General features: G+C 44.2%; 1 protein-coding gene across 1 annotated transcript in view; it reads right to left on the reverse strand.

The window, feature by feature from the left end:
- LEPR (leptin receptor) overlaps positions 1 to 15,985 on the reverse strand; it is a 153,872-nt gene that overhangs the window by 67,451 nt on the left and 70,436 nt on the right. The window contains exons 6-8 of the mRNA XM_068239298.1: positions 12,805 to 12,983; positions 6,339 to 6,484; positions 2,904 to 3,048 (exon numbers count right to left, since the gene is read on the reverse strand). Coding sequence (XP_068095399.1) covers positions 2,904 to 3,048; positions 6,339 to 6,484; positions 12,805 to 12,983 — 470 coding nt within the window. The remainder of the gene's footprint in view (positions 1 to 2,903; positions 3,049 to 6,338; positions 6,485 to 12,804; positions 12,984 to 15,985) is intronic.

The following is a 15,985-nucleotide window of genomic DNA, read 5'->3' on the forward strand; positions in this document are numbered from 1 at the left end:
GACAACTTTCCTTCCCCCACTGCTGTAACCCGTGTGTCGACCCGGTCACAATAAAGGGTATTTATGCAACAGTGCCCTTCTCTCTTCTCCTTTGACTGAATTGGAACTGCCTTGTATGGGAGCACGTTGCAGCTAAACCCAGTGCGACCGGACATCCATCACTGCCGCATTTGGTGCCAGCTACTAGTCTGTCTTTTTGATATCGTATATTATTTGCCCATTTGTCCCAGTTGTTACACCATTTAAATTTTGTCTCTATCACAATGTATGGCGCCAATATTCTATATGGAAATAAAGGTGCATTTTTTCAATTTGCGTCCATCACTATTTACAAGCTTATAATTTAAACTCGCTTGACTTGCATATTAACCACTTCAGGATTCTGCGTACGCATAAGTACGCCCCTGAATCCTGAAGCGGTTTCCATGGAAACTTCCATGTCAGTTCACATAGGGTGTCTCCGTGAACACCCTGCGAGCCTCCGATCGCGGCTCGCAGGGTGAATGTAAACACGCGGGGAACATCTTTCCCGCTGTTTACATACATACGGAGCTGCTGCGTAAAGGAGATCGGCGATCCCCGGCCTCTGATTGGCCGGGGATCGCCGGCATCTGATAGGCTGAAGCCTATCTGAGGCGGCGACGGATTTCCGTCCTGCGCAGCCCATAGTGAAGAGGGGAGGGATGGAAGGAGGCAGAGGGAGGAATAGCGCTGCGGATGGGGGCTTTGAGGAGCCCCCCCGCTAGGCACAGCAGCGCGGTGGCGATCAGACCCCCCCAGCAGGACATCCCCCTAGTGGGGAAAAAAGGGGGGAAGTCTGACCGCCCTGCCTGATATCTGATCTGTGCTGCGGGCTGAAGAGCCCCCGCAGCACAGATCAGGCTGAAATCCGGAAATCCGGAAGTGGTTAAAAAAGTTCAGACCCTTAGGTAATTATTTATGTTGTTTTTTTTATTGTTATTTTTATTATTTATTTTTTTTACTTAAAAATTTTATTTGGGGTTTTTTTTGGAGTGGGGAGGTAAACAGGGGATTTTAAATGAAATTTATTTTGTATATTTAAAAAAACAATTATTTAGATGTAGTTTTACTATTTGGCCACAAGATGGCCACAGTGAGTTTTTGATTTTTCGTCCTGCAAGCGAGAGCTCTCGCTGCAGGAACAGAAGGGGTGACGTGGGACATAGAAACATCGTGACTTTCCAGAGAAAGCCGTCGGTTTTTTTTAGGGGACATAGATCAATGAATGGGATCTGTATTCCCATTCATTGATCTCAGGGGCAGCAAAAGGCAGCTGGAGCGCGCGGCCCCACAGCAGCTGTGCAGTCTATCTGGACGGATATATCGGTCCAGATAGATCGAAGTGGTTAATAACTATAGTGCCGATATGTTTTGAAGCAATTTTATGTAAGGACACTTGGTAGACATTTGGCACTTGGCAGACTTCTGCTCTCCAGATATAAGCAAAGTAATCCCATCTCCTATGTTGCTGTCACTTACAGTATGTAGTAGAAATCTGACAGAACCGACAGATTTTGGACTAGTCAATCTCCTCATGGGGGATTCTCAGAGTTTATTTTATTTTCAAAAGCACTTAGTGAATGACAATTGCTCCCTCCAACTGCCAAAAGAGTGTGAAGCCAGCAAGGAGGCTGGTCAGCATCTTTGTATTAATCCTTTTCAGGGAATATTGTTATAAAGAATAAAAGTATTGCTGAGAATCCCCATGAAGAGATGGATTAGTCAAAAGCCTGTCACTTCTGTCAGATTTCTACTCCCTACTGTGAGTCACAGCAACAAGGAAGAAAAGTAATTTATGGCTCATTTTACTCTGGATGAAACATACTTCTTATTTGTATATGTTTTTACGTGTTTTAAATTTTACAATTTTTCACAATAGTAGTCCGTTAAGTATCACTTTAAGAGATATGCTCCCAGATGGGCTCTCTTTGCTTATATCTGGAGAGCAGAAGTCTGCCAAGTGCCAAGTTCTTACATAGAATTGCTTCAAAACATATTGGCACTATAGTTATTAATGTATCCAACCTTTTGCAGCCCCAGTAGGGAATATACAGGAACAGTGCTATTCCATTATACTGCGCTCAAGACTATTATAGCTACACTGTATCAGATGTAAAAACCTGTATAATGTGTAGCACTGCTGTGGTGTAGTGGATATGGATAGCACACTTGCATTGCTGTTCTGATTCTCTGTTTCAAGTCTGGGCCAGGACACTCCAGGACACTCATAGCTTCCAACTGTTCCTCTTTCGGGCGGACAGTCCCTCTTTGGGAGCCTTGTCCTCTGTCCCTCTTTCCTCCTCATTTGTCCCTCTTTCAGGACTTTGTCCTTCTTTCTATGTAAATATATGCATTTCTCTAATAAAAAATGTGTTTGATTGACTCTAAACTTTATTCACATCCTTTAAATTGATATATTACTAATTTAAAAATGTTAATATGAAGGAAAATTAACCAGGATCGAAAGGACCAGTGTAGTTTGAATTATAAAACAACATATTTTTCGTATGAACTCTTTATGGTATGCGTGACTAGGGGTGGGATGCGATCATGATCAGAGGTGTGCAGGGGCCTGGCTTAAGTATCCCTCTTTCTCATCTCAAAAAGTTGGGAGGTATGAACACTATCTGCATGGAGTTCTTCCCTGGCTTGTGTAATTTCCCCCTACATCCACAAAACATAAGAAAAGTTGACTGGTCCTCCCCAAGTTGGCCTTAGACTGAGATATGGGAATTACAACACCATCACTATGCTGCCGTAATTTAAAAAAAAAAGAAATTGGGAAGAATGTAGATTTTTCTCACATTCTTTAGTTCTCAGATGGTATACAAATTGGTACTAATTGTATATGGTAGGCTCAGTTTATCATTGACATTACAAACCTTGTGACTTAAAGACTGCAGGAGAACTCCACTCACTCCAGACACCAAGGTGGGGAAATGTTCGGCAGCGCACCTCAAATACCAGCGGGGAACACAGCTCAGCCACATCCAGGATTAGGAAGGTGTCTTCTGTGATTACGCTGGTCTGTTTAGAAACAGATTATTACAACAACAGAATCATCAGGGTTTTTCTACTGCATTGAACTATGGTACCCGTCATAGTCAGTCAGTCAGTCAGAGGATGCTCTTTTGGTTGCTATAAGTTACAGCATTGAACACATTGTTGTTTGCATTAATAAAGTCAGGAGTCTATTAAGACTTCATTTTCACTCTATTGTACAATGTCTTGTTGAAAAGCCTCACAGTTTGTAGTTATGCCGCTGCTTGTGGGAGGTCCCAAGTGATGTCTTAAAAGAAACCAGAGATGGCCGCCTAAAAAGATTAGATACTTAGCCAGGGCTTCCTCCAGCCCCATGAGCACCAATGCATCCCACTCCGTCCTTCCGAGTGCGTCCGTTCAGCCGCAATCATTCCCAGTGAACTGGCTCAGTCGCGCCAGTTGGCACTTCTGCACATGCACGGTGAGCCCGGACATGCGTAGGAGAGCCGACTGCCATGAATGAGCCAGATTACCGGGAGTGATTGCAGCTGAACGGAGGCACTTGGGAGGACGGTGAGGAATGCATTGGTGCTCATGGGGCTGGAGGAAGCCCTGGGACTGGGAAAGTATCTAATCTTTTTAGGCCATCACAGTGAGTAGAAGTGAAGAGAAAAGAAGTGCAGTGCCAGCCACAGTATGAGGCCAATCGGAGCTGCCACAATGCTTCCCCGTTCCTAAATACAGAAATCAGCCGTTGCTGCATTGGGTAAAAAAAAAACAGTGGACCAATCATAGTAAGTGTCACCCTGGCTTTCGTTTTCCACTTTACAATATAGGTCCACTTTAACCTCTAAACCATACATGTCAAACTCCGGCCCGCGGTCCAAATTTGGCCCTCAGAGCCATTATATTTGGCCCTCAAGTTTTTTCCCCACTTTGCATTATATTTGGCCCACTCTAGATCACCAGAGAAGCTATATTGGAGGTAATGCCCTACTAGAACACCAGGGAAGCCACATGGGGGAGGTACGGGGAAGCATTAAATACTAAGGAACTGTATGGGGAGGGTGGGGGCCTCTAGTCACCAGGGAACTGTATAGGGGAAGGAGTTCCACTAGACACCAGGGAACTGTTTAGGGGTTAGAGGGAGGGGGCCATAAGACACCTGGAACCTTTATAAGGGAGGAAGGTGGTCAGTAGACATTGAGGTTGGCCCATGACTAGGTCCCAGTGTTCATTTCCGGCCCACTTTGCATTTGAGTTTGACACCCCTGCTCTAACCCTAGCTTACAGTGATATCTGGTTACGGCCTCTTGCACACTGCATGCATTTCAGATTCCGATTCCGCTTTTTAATCTGTTTTTACATCCGATTCCGATTTAGATTTTTAATCTTAACTGCATGCTGCGTTTTTTGATCCGTTTTTCTGTTGAATGTATTCAAGGAAAATCGGAAACGGAATCGGAATCGGAATCGGAAACGGAATCGGAATCGGAATCGGAAAACGGATTTGCAGTGTGCAGGGAGCCTACCATCTATACATTAGCTAATCACCAGCACCTAAACTAACCAACTTGCACCCATAAAACCAATATTCGGCTCTCGGCTACAGAATAATCGAGCACTGGTGCTAAAAGATCTGCTGTACCATCTGGTAACTAAGTGCTGGGCAGACTATAGAACTAATAGGCAAAAATTGTTGCTGATAGAATAGCACCTACACAATAGCCAGCACTCATCTATGTAATAACTAAGCACACCAAATTACCAGTTTTACTGTTCATAACCCTAAATGCGCCCATTAACTGCACAATTTTTCCCTCAGATTCAATTTTTCAACACAATTTTTATGATTGAATTGAATAGAAAACTGCACTGTGTGTGGCGCAAATGAATGTGAAACAATGTTTTGGTTGATTGGAAAAGGAAAAGATATTGATCCTAAAGTTGGATTTTATAATAGAATTGGAATGAAAAACCTTCTAAAATTGTTCTGTTAATGGGAACAATCGATAATTGCCTTCCGATTAGTTCTGATCGTTCAAATTACACTGAAAGATTGAATCTGAAAAAAATTGTACTGTTAATGGGAACCTTTAAGGTGGACACACACAAGATACAATAAAGCGCTCCATATTCAATTTTTCTTATCAAAACGATCAGTTGTATGGAAAAATTTAACCATTTATTTATTTATTTTAAATCAAGAATTGTGATCAATCTCAATTCCCAATTTTACAATATCTTTTGATTGCCCACGGTTTTTCAGAAAATTGAGTAGTATAGGATAAAACTCCTTGTGCTGTAATTATCTTGGAATGCTTTGATATCTCCCAGCTAACACAAAATACAGAAACTGAAAGCAGATATTCTCTATTATTGTCTCACACTGCCCCCTAGTGACAAGTGGCCATAAATACACATCACAGCAGTACTAATTAGAAGCTAGGAAATCTAACAAATAAGAATTAAAAAATAGCTAAAATAAATTGGCCTGGAGCACTTGCAAGCCTCTAAATAAATTGGCTGCTAAAGGGTTAAAAAGTCTCTTTGATTTTAAGGAAAACATTATATCCCTCCTGTTAAAGAGGAACTCCAGCCTAAACAAACATACTGTCATTAAGTTACATTAGTTGTGTTAATTAAAATAGATAGGTAATATAATCTCTTACCCACCCTGTTTTAAAAGAACAGGCAAATGTTTGATTTCATGATGGCAGCCATCTTTTTGGTTGAAAGGAGGTGACAGGGAGCATGATACACAGTTTCAACTGTCCTGTGTCCTGAGCACCTCTCCCAGTTGCTAGGCAACGTGAATAACAACATAGGAAATCCCATCATGCTCTGCACAGCATCAGGGAAAAAAAGCCCGGGCTTTTTTTCTTTGATGGGTGGAGCTTAGCTAAAAATGCAGCTAAAAATGATGCTTTGGTAAGAAAAACAAAGTTCTGATGCTATGAAACTGTTAACGAAACACCAAGCCTTTTCAGTTCTGCTGAGTAGATTTTTAGTCCGGAGGTTCACTTTAAGAGAAGCCCATTGGACTCTGATACATACGACATAGTAATCATAATAATTATACTTTTTACTAATTAGCTTCACAAAGCTTTCCATTTCACTGACTTTCTTTATAATTACATCACCACAAACCCCCCCCCCCAAAAAACGCAAAATTCTCTTTACAACTCTTATTCATGTCACTTCCAGAGTGATAATAATAATGAGCTTTGCGATTAGTCATTAAATGTAATGACCCCACTATCTTCTCCCTTATACCGAGCAATAATATTTGAATAGAACATTACTGAGGCGTGAAATGTGTTTCCTAGTCCTACCTGTATCTTGTTTTCGGATGTGTTGAAATAATGTCTCACTTGGTATTGCAGGCGGTGGGTGGAGGATTTGGGGCCAGACCAGACAACTTTTAATTTTCCATCCTCTGTGATCGTGATGCTCAGGTTTCTTGGCGGGTCTGGCTTTACTATAGATGAGGAAAATAATAATAATAATAATAATAAAATTATGCTTAAAGAGGCACCACAATATTCAGAATCCCCAAATGTTATGTTAAGTATCCTAGTTTCAGCATCAGAAACACTTCCTATATGTATATATTGCTGTACATTGGTATGTAACCCTACCCTCACGGTGATGTTTTGCCTAGGCTATTTAGTTATGGAGCCCACAAAAGTATAAAACACTTAAAAAACAGTTTAAAGAGTATGGGCCCGTTTCCACTTGTGCGGTGCGGAATTGCCGCTGATATTCCGCTGGCGAAATCGCATGCGGGTGCGATTCCGCATGCGTATTTTACCGCAATTTCGCATAGGTTAGTATTGATGCGATTTTAACCATGTCACTGCCTGTGTGATTTAACATTAGTTCCTATGCAAAATCGTATGCGAAATCGCAGTAAAATACGCATGCCAAAACCGAATGCGATTTCCCTATTAAATACATGCGATTCGCATAGTGGCGTGCTGGGTGCGAATTCTGAGGGCTCTTCCGTGCAGATTTCTCCCGCACAGAAAAACGCTCAGAATGACTGAAAAGTGGAAACAGGGCCATCCACTTGTATTGGCTATGCGAATCCGCATGTAGACAACGCATGTGGATTCACGATAGTGGAAACGGGCCCTAACAGGAACATTCCTCCGAATGACACATAGTTTAGGGTAAACAAAAAAAAGAGGTACTTTCGCGGGAGTCAACCTTCTTCATCAGGTCAATAAATAGTTTCTTAGGGCAAGTATCGGATGTCTTGTAGTCCCCTTCTTAGCTTTATTTAGTTTTGGATGCATTGTAGAAGATCTATAAATTCTGTTAATTGTTTCCTGCCTGCGCCACATCATAACACTTTCTACTAACTTCCTGATTTTCTGTCCGTGATACGTTCTCTCTGCAAGCTTTGTCTCACATTCTGCTTTGATGAATATAGCCGTTATTGATCTCTGTGGTCTTATGTAGGTGAAAGAATATTGTGTGATTACAATGTATGGCATGGATAAATGGAATGGTCACTTTACTGTTCTCCAGGGTCAAGACGTTATAGATAAATTCCTCCCCATGATAACTCATTAAATGAAATCCATTATTGGATCCAGAGGAACGGCTGACCTAAAGGCTGGGCGATTGGAAGACACCAGGCAATTAACGCTAACGACAATATATATCAATGTCTCCTAATGCCCTCAATTGCGAACATCACACACTGAGGAAAGCAATTTAATTATAAGTCAATCTCAACTACACCGAGGGGAGAACAGGGGTTGTAAATTGATTTGTGGCTGATCCGATTACTCCCAGCAGTGCAAACCGTGTGTTTTCCTCACCAGTGGTATCAACATGGAGACATCATAAAACACAATACAATAGCTCTGTAATACAGTGGATGCAATATAACACACAAATGACAAATGATAAACAAAATAGTATCATGCACAGTAAAGAATAATTTATCATGAATGCTTTAGTGCGTTTTAGAAGAATTTTAAAGAGGAACTCCAGTGAAAATTTTACTGTTGGCAGGTAATGTAGCTGCTGCATGGTTTTTGGCAGTTGGAAACAGCTGTAAACAGCTATTTCCCACAATGCAACAAGGTTCACAGACAGGAAACTGCCAAAAGTTCGAACTTTTCTTGTAGGAGGGGTTTCTTGTGGGAGGGGGTTTCACCACAATATCAGTCATACAGCGCCCCCTGATGGTCTGTTTGTGAAAAGGAATAGATTTCTCATGCAAAAGGGGGTATCAGCTACTGATTGGGATAAAGTTCAATTTTTGGTCGGAGTTTCTCTTTAAGCGGCAATTTGGTCTCATGACACTCTCTCTATTGCTTATGTTCACTTGAAAAAATAGGATTTCTTGTTTATTCTTCTAATTATTTTGGTTAATTGTTTTTGTTTACCTCTTACAACCATCCAAAGCAGAGTCTTTTTTTATAAGGCTATTACTAATATAGATGACTGTAAATATAGTAGGTAGAAGCTGATGCTCTATTTGTCAATTTTTAATGATGTGTAAAGGTGACCGCACACGATACAATAAAATGATCCAGTTTCACAGTAATTTGATAAAAACAATCAGATTTCCCCAAAAAATGAAAGCTTTTTTTTTAATTCGAGCAAGAAATCCAATTGAATTTTCCATTTTTATTCGATAGATCGAATTTTCCATTTTTATTCGATAGAAGTCGATCGGGAATGGTGGACTTTTCTGATCAATTTTTATGAAAATTGAATGGTGTTTGGTAGATTTTTAATTTATTAATATATACGCCCAAGCAATTGTCCAAGAGTTTTCAATCATTTTTTTTTTCATAATTGGGGACAAATTGAATAGGTGTGTGGTACATTGGTTAGATTTTTTATATGTTGCAATCAGTCAGAAAAATTGATTGTGATCCTTGAATTGAAAAGAAATGTAAACAATTGTATAGTGTGTGGCCAAGTCTAACTGACTTGGGTACTGTATATTGTCACAAACAATTGTTATAGTGGTTTTCTACTAAAATAAAGAATCTATTAAAAACAAGACAAAACCTAAACAGAACCAATAAAGAGCTAATGCAGAGACTGGAGGACAGGGCCAGGCAGAGGCGAGAGAGGCTCCAGCCTCAGGGCGTAGTGTAGGAGGGGGCGCACAACTCACTCAACTATCATTCCCCTATTGTGTACATAGCAGTGACTGCAAGCCAGATAACTAGAGATTAAGGTGTTGGGGGTCTCGGGCGCCTCTAATAGCAATCAGTGTGTGACGGCTGGGGTAGGAGGGATGGAGGGGCGCACTTTGGTGTCTCAGCCTTGGGTGCTAGAGGACCTTGTCCCGTCTCTGCTGGAGGAGGGGCTCTAGTGTGGTTGCAACCTCTTTATCCTCTCTTGTTGCTATGCCACTGGTTATCAGGGTCAGATTTCTGGAAAGACCACCAAGGCCTTTCCCAAGGGAGCGACTGGACATGGAAGAGGAGTGGCTGTATATGGAAGAGGGGGTTGCAAATAGGGAGTAACACATGCAAGAGGGGAGTTGCAGTCCAAGTGAGCTGTGCATGAAAGAGAGAAGCTGTGGTGCATGCATGGAAGAAGGGGTTGCATATAGAATGAGAGTGACACTTAAAGTGCACCTTTAGGGGTAAAAGGTGTCCTAAATAGGCACTCACCTTGGGAGAGGGAAGCCTCTGGATCTTCTAGAGGCTTCCCCGGTTCTCCAACGGCCCAGTCTTGCGATGTCACCTCCACAAAACAGCTCACGCATGCACAGTAGCTTGGATCCACTCGGGTTTTGGTGGAAAAAGCCAAACCCGATCGGGTCCATGCTACTGCACATGCTCAGTGCAGCCACACTTCAGGGGTCCCTGCCCTTGAACGCCTTGGTGGAGGAGGACAGGGGACAGGGATCCTCCAGAGGAACCAAGCTAAGGTAAGTATCTCATTTTTTTCCACTCCTCACATGTTTGCTTTAAGTTTCAGTGGCGCCAAAAATTAAATAAATTATTTAAAATCTATTTATAAAGAGTAGTTAGATATTAACTTACCTCCTCTCGGGGAAAAACATTCAAGAGTGAGATAAATAGCTTACCTGCCTGACGTCGTCTTAGGTGAGTCCCTCGGCGCCTCCCACGATGCACTCCAAGCGGCGGTCACATGAGTAAAAACACTTCCTCCTTCCGGGTTGAAGGAGGAAGTGTTTGTAATCACATGATGCGCGTGGAGCGCATCGTGGGAGGCGCCGAGGGACATACCTAAGAAGTTGTCAGACAGGTAAGCTTGACCCCCCTCCCCCATTCCGCACAGCTTTACTGGGAGATATCCGGATAGTAACTATCCGGGTATCTCCCGGATCGGATTTGAGCAAGCCTGCTCCAGAATGCAATGTGTTTCTCAAAAAGAGCTGTAAGCAAGCCCTGCACTTCATTGACTTGACAGGGGTGCTGGGCTTCCTTACAGCTCTTTTTTGAGATTTTACTATCGATATCGTCTCTGCCTGTTCGGTAAGCCAGCACCTATTCAGTAGGAGACCTTGGGCAAGTCTCACTAACATTGCTACTGGCGCTTTGAGTCCGCCAGGAGAAAAACGCGCTTTAAATGTTCTGTGTTTGTTTGTGTTTGTGATATTTGGGTGATGAAGAAGCAGGAACATAGTTCTGAGAAACGCGTTGCTTATGAGAGCTGTCTTTTGGAACATTAACCTTCACGTGATCACTACGATTGCCGGCGGATCGTAGTGATCACTTTGACAGCTGCGGCGGTAGGAAGGAAAGAAGAGGATCCACTCACCTCCCTGCCGTTCCCGCGACGATCGGCACTCACCACCGCTCTTGCCGGCATCTCTGCTCGTTGTGACGTAAGTCCCGGGCCGCGGCTTGGTGACGTCATCAAGCTGCAGCCCAGTACTTAGCGTCAGTACGAGCGGGGATGTCGGAGAGAGCGGTGGTGTCTGCAGCGGCTCATCGATGGAGCCTGGAAGGTGAGTCAAAGCTGCTGCTGAAAGGGGGGACACCTGGCCACAAAGGAGGACTCAGCCCAGAAAGCCCAGCAACAACAGGATCCGGCTGCCAGACCCCCCCCCCCCCCAAAGCGCACCCCTCTCTCCCATGGAAAAGTGCCTGGTCCTTAAGGGGGGGTTAGACGGCCGGTCCTGAAAGGGTTAAAGATATAACTATTTATCTCACTCTATGTTTGAGAGGTATCTACCTCCTCTTTTTAAGTGTACCTGTGGTGGTGTGCGAGGGGGGGGGGGGACAGAGGGATGTTCCCTGCTGCATGACATACCTCTGTGTTCCCTCCGTGCCACTCTCTGCACCCCCATCGCACCCCTGAAATTGCAGACATGCAGCTTGTCGGCTTCTTGAGGGAGAATGGGCATTTCCTGCAGGAGAGGCACTCCCTGCTCAATGCCCACTGGGGGCGTTCCTGAAACCCTTCCCCAGCTTGGCCACTGCATGGCCGCTCCCCTGCCGCTCCAACGCCACTCTGCACTCTGCTCTGTGTGAGACATACAGAACAGAGCTTTTAGTGTTGTGCCTTGATAGGTCACGAGAATGAAAGTGAGGCATTGCAGGCCACAGGAGCGGTGCAGACAGGGCCGGATTGAGGCCAAGGCCACCTAGGGCACCACAAGAGGAAGGGCAACAAAGCAGCAGGCTAAACTGGTGCAGCATTAACAAGCTTGGAAATGCTGCAATGCAGGGAGATCAGGCGAGCGCCTGGCAGCGGTACTCTGCTGCTAGCTGCCTGTGTAGCAGCCACCTTGCTCTCTGTGCACGTTTGCATTGTGGCCAGCGGCTGGGGATTTGGGCAGCATTGGAGAAGGAAAGGAAGAGGAAGCTTCTGCACTGGAGATGAGCAGAAAAATGAGTGACACAGATGGCTGCTGCAGTGTGAAGACAAGCTGGCTACCTATACTGAAAGGGGGGGGGGGGATTAAGGGAGTCATCTGGCTACCTATACTGTAGGGAAAGGGAGAGGAGTCATCTGGCTATGTATACTAGAGGGAAGGGGGGAGGGGTCATCTGGCTACCTATACTGGAGGGAAAGGGGAGGAGTCATCTGGCTATGTATACTAGAGGGAAGGGGGGAGGGGTCATCTCACTACCTATACTGGAGGGAAAGGGGAGGAGTCATCTGGCTATGTATACTAGAGGGAAGGGGGGAGGGGTCATCTGGCTACCTATACTGGAGGGAAAGGAGAGGAGTCATCTGGCTATGTATACTAGAGGGAAGGGGGGAGGGGTCATCTGGCTACCTATACTTGAGGGAAAGGGGAGGAGTCATCTGGCTATGTATACTAGAGGGAAGGGGGGAGGGGTCATCTGGCTACCGGAACTGGAGGGAAAGGGGGGAGGAGTCATCTGGCTACCTGCACTAGAGGGAAGGGGGAGTGGTCATCTCACTACCTATACTGAAGGGGGCGGCTGGTGACAGTGGCCTAGGGCGGTAAAGAGTACAAATCCGGCCCTGGGTGCAGAGCTGCGAGAATTGTGGCTACCTGATTCGGCTGGAAATTTTGTGCCTGCTGTTTGTTGCAGCAGTTTGTATAGCGGGCAGCCCTGGCGATATTTTCCTTTATAGCCGCTGATCGCGGCTTTTACCTGCAGAGTTTGCTCAGATGTATTTTTGTAAAACGTCAACAATTGACCACTGCTAGAACAAGAATGATTGCCGAGAGCAGAGAGTTTCTAATGAAGCCAGTCCACTGCCACTGGTTTGTTCTCTGAAGTTCTCCTGCCCTGAAGAACCGTAGCAAGGTGGGCATTTGTTATTTGCGGACCCCATAAATCAGGCAGAGAGTGGTACAGTGGCACTTACTAATAGCAGAAGCCTCAATCGATATCGGAGGGGAGAGCAGAGCGTTGTCAGCGCTGGTGACCTCCAGCCATACGGTATAAGAATCATTATTGTCTCTGTAGGGCTTCATGGAACAATCGCATGATTTGTATCCAAGGCATCTGCAATCAGCATTCCTTCTCTCTTCATCTGTGTTATTCCTGCATAAGGATAAAGCACAAGGTCTGCATATTCTGTACATACTGAGCGCAATCCATCAAAATGATGTCTAATGAGCAGCACAGATCAGGTGTCATTTCCGTTAGATTCACTTATGGTACAGGAAAAATCCCCATTACCAGGAACGACAGCTTGATGTACATTCCCCACTGAGCATTCTAACACTTCCTGTGACACAGCGGGATTCCACTACAAGAACGTATGTCTTACATATGTCACATTATATCACATTTCATCGTGTTCTACTCCTCACTGTGTCCTGTGCTTAACACTTCACATACTCTATACATCACCTTCACTGGACCAAATATATATACTGTATGATGCACTCTGTGCCCATATACAGGAAGTTTATACAGTATTGTTTATATTACATTTTGAAAAAAAATGTACACTGCTAAATGACCTTTGCCTTCTATACTAACTTAAAGAGGAACTCTAGTAAAAATAATGTAATAAAAAAGTGCCGCATTTTTACTGTAATTATGTATAAATGATTTAGTCAGTGTTTGCCCATTGTAAAATCTTTCCTCTCCCTGATTCACATTCTGACATTTATCACATGGTGACATTTTTACTGCGGGCAGGTGAAGTAGCTGCTGCTTGCTTTTTTGGCAGTATGAAAAAGCTGTAAACAGCTATTTCCCAAAATGCAACAAGGTTCACAGACAGGAAACTGCCAGGACCATGGTCCTCAGAGTTTCCTGTGGGAGGGGTCTCAGCACAATATCAGTCATACAGCGCCCCCTGATGATCCGTTTGTGAAAATGAAGAGATTTCTCATGTAAAAGGGGGTATCAGCTACTGATTGGGATGAAGTTCAATTCTTGGTCATGGTTTCTCTTTAAAGCAAACCTGAAGTTAATAAATTTATAAAATAAACAATTGTATCAATAGTCCTACTCCTAAATAGGATGTTCTTGGAATCCCATAGTCTTATTTTCCTTTAAGGCCGGTTTTACACTTAATTTTGGCATTGTGATGCAATGGGATGCTCCAGTCACATCACACCACAACACCAAAAATGACAAACATATGACCCTGCGGCAGAGTGCGCCGAAAGGGTCATATACATAGGCCTGCCCCCTCATCAATGATGTACTCTCTGCAGGACAGGAAGTACGTCGCTGGGATTCCCAATCGTCTGCGCATGAGCGCCACACTGGGCTTAATTCACAAAAGCGTGCTAAGTGTTAGCATGCCTGTGAAAAGGCCCTTAGCACGCCTAAAGGACTTTAGGTCGTGCTAAGCTAAGTGAACAAAGTTATTGTGCCGTATCGTCGCCATGTGCAAAATTTCGGGCGCACCCAGTGCAACGTTATAGGCGCATCTAGTGCACGCTTTTGTGAATCAAGGCCACTGTGTTGCGCTTCCAACAATTAAATTCCTGCGTCGTCCATTGACTCCAATGTTTTTTGCCACTGCTGCATCGCCGTGGAAGTTATATGGCAAAGCGCTGCAGACTTTGCATTTGCTCAGCGACGATTCAACAGCTTCTGACGCAACATGACGTGGTAAGTGTAGAAGGACCATGTACCTGCATTGCCGTTGCATTACCCTGCAGTAAAACAGGGTTACACAATGCCTCAAAGGTTATAAGTTTAACTTTAGTATCATGACTCTATTCATCTCCCATACAGACAAATCTTGAACTATCGAACTTTTCATGGGTTGCCTGCTCTTGTGTGTTTACCTTGAGCCACAGATGAATTTATGGTCTCATATTAGTTATTATTGAGAGTTATCCTGTTCTGACTGCACAGAAATACTTGTTTAAAGCAGGCTTGCTCAAATCCGAATTCAGGAGATACCCGGATAGTTCTATCCCGATATCTCCCAGTAAAGCTGTGCGGGTGGGGCGGGGGATGGGGGGGGAGGGGGGCGGGTGTTTAATCTTACCTAAATGACGCCTTCTTTGGTCCATGCGCATCGCCTCCCACGATGCGCTCCAAGCGCCGCATGCGCCGGTCACGTGACTATAAACACTTCCTCCTTCAACCCGGAACTATCCGGGTATCTCCCAAATTGGGATTTGAGCAAGCCTGGTTTAGAGTCCTGTCCTCTTAAAGGGTAGTTGAGATAATAGGCATATGTAGGTCACCAGGCAATTTGAATTGGTTAAAGGGGCACTATGGCAAAAAATTGTAAAATGCAAAATATGTGCAAACATAGACAAATAAGTACATTTTTTCCATAGTAAAATGAGCCATAAATTACTTTTCTCCTATGTTGCTGTCACTTACAGTAGGTAGTAGAAATCTAACAGAAGTGACAGGTTTTGGATTAGTCCATCTCTTCATAGGGGATTCTCAGCATGGCTTTTATTCTTTATAAAGATATTCCCTAAAATGATAAACAATGATGCTGGCCAGCTTCCATGCTCGCTACACAGTTTTTTGCCAGTTGGACAGAGCAACTGCCATTCATTAAGTGCTTTTGAAACTAAATAAATCCCTGAGAATCCCCCATGAAGAGATGGACTAGTCCAAAACCTGTTGCTTCTGTCAGATTTCTGCTATCTACTGTAAGTGACAGCAACATAGGAGAAAAGGAATTTTTGGCCTATTTTACTCTGGAAAAAAACATACTTCTTATTTGTTAATGTTTGCACATATTTCAAATGTAACGATTTTTTCGCCATAGTGCCCCTTTAAAAGGAAATAAATGTGTCAGCTGCTTCCATAGCCTTTTCCTCGCGGGTTGCTGGCTATTAAAGCGGTGCTGTAGATGCAAATGAAACACACTGTTTCACTTACCTGGGGCCTCCCCAAGCCCCCAGCAGCCATCCTGTCCCGCACCGCTCCTCGATGAGCCTCCGTTCTCCCGCCGCCAGCTACTTTTGGTTTCGCCGCCGGGCCACTGCGCCTGCGCGGCTCTGGCCACGCGTATCCTTTCTTTCCGTTCCCCGCTATTGCAGAGGGGAACGCGAAGAAGGATACGCTTGGCAGGGCTGCGCTGGCCTCGACTTACAAATCGAGGTACG

This window comes from Hyperolius riggenbachi, chromosome 6, assembly GCF_040937935.1.
Source record: "Hyperolius riggenbachi isolate aHypRig1 chromosome 6, aHypRig1.pri, whole genome shotgun sequence".
Classification (NCBI taxonomy): domain Eukaryota; kingdom Metazoa; phylum Chordata; class Amphibia; order Anura; family Hyperoliidae; genus Hyperolius; species Hyperolius riggenbachi.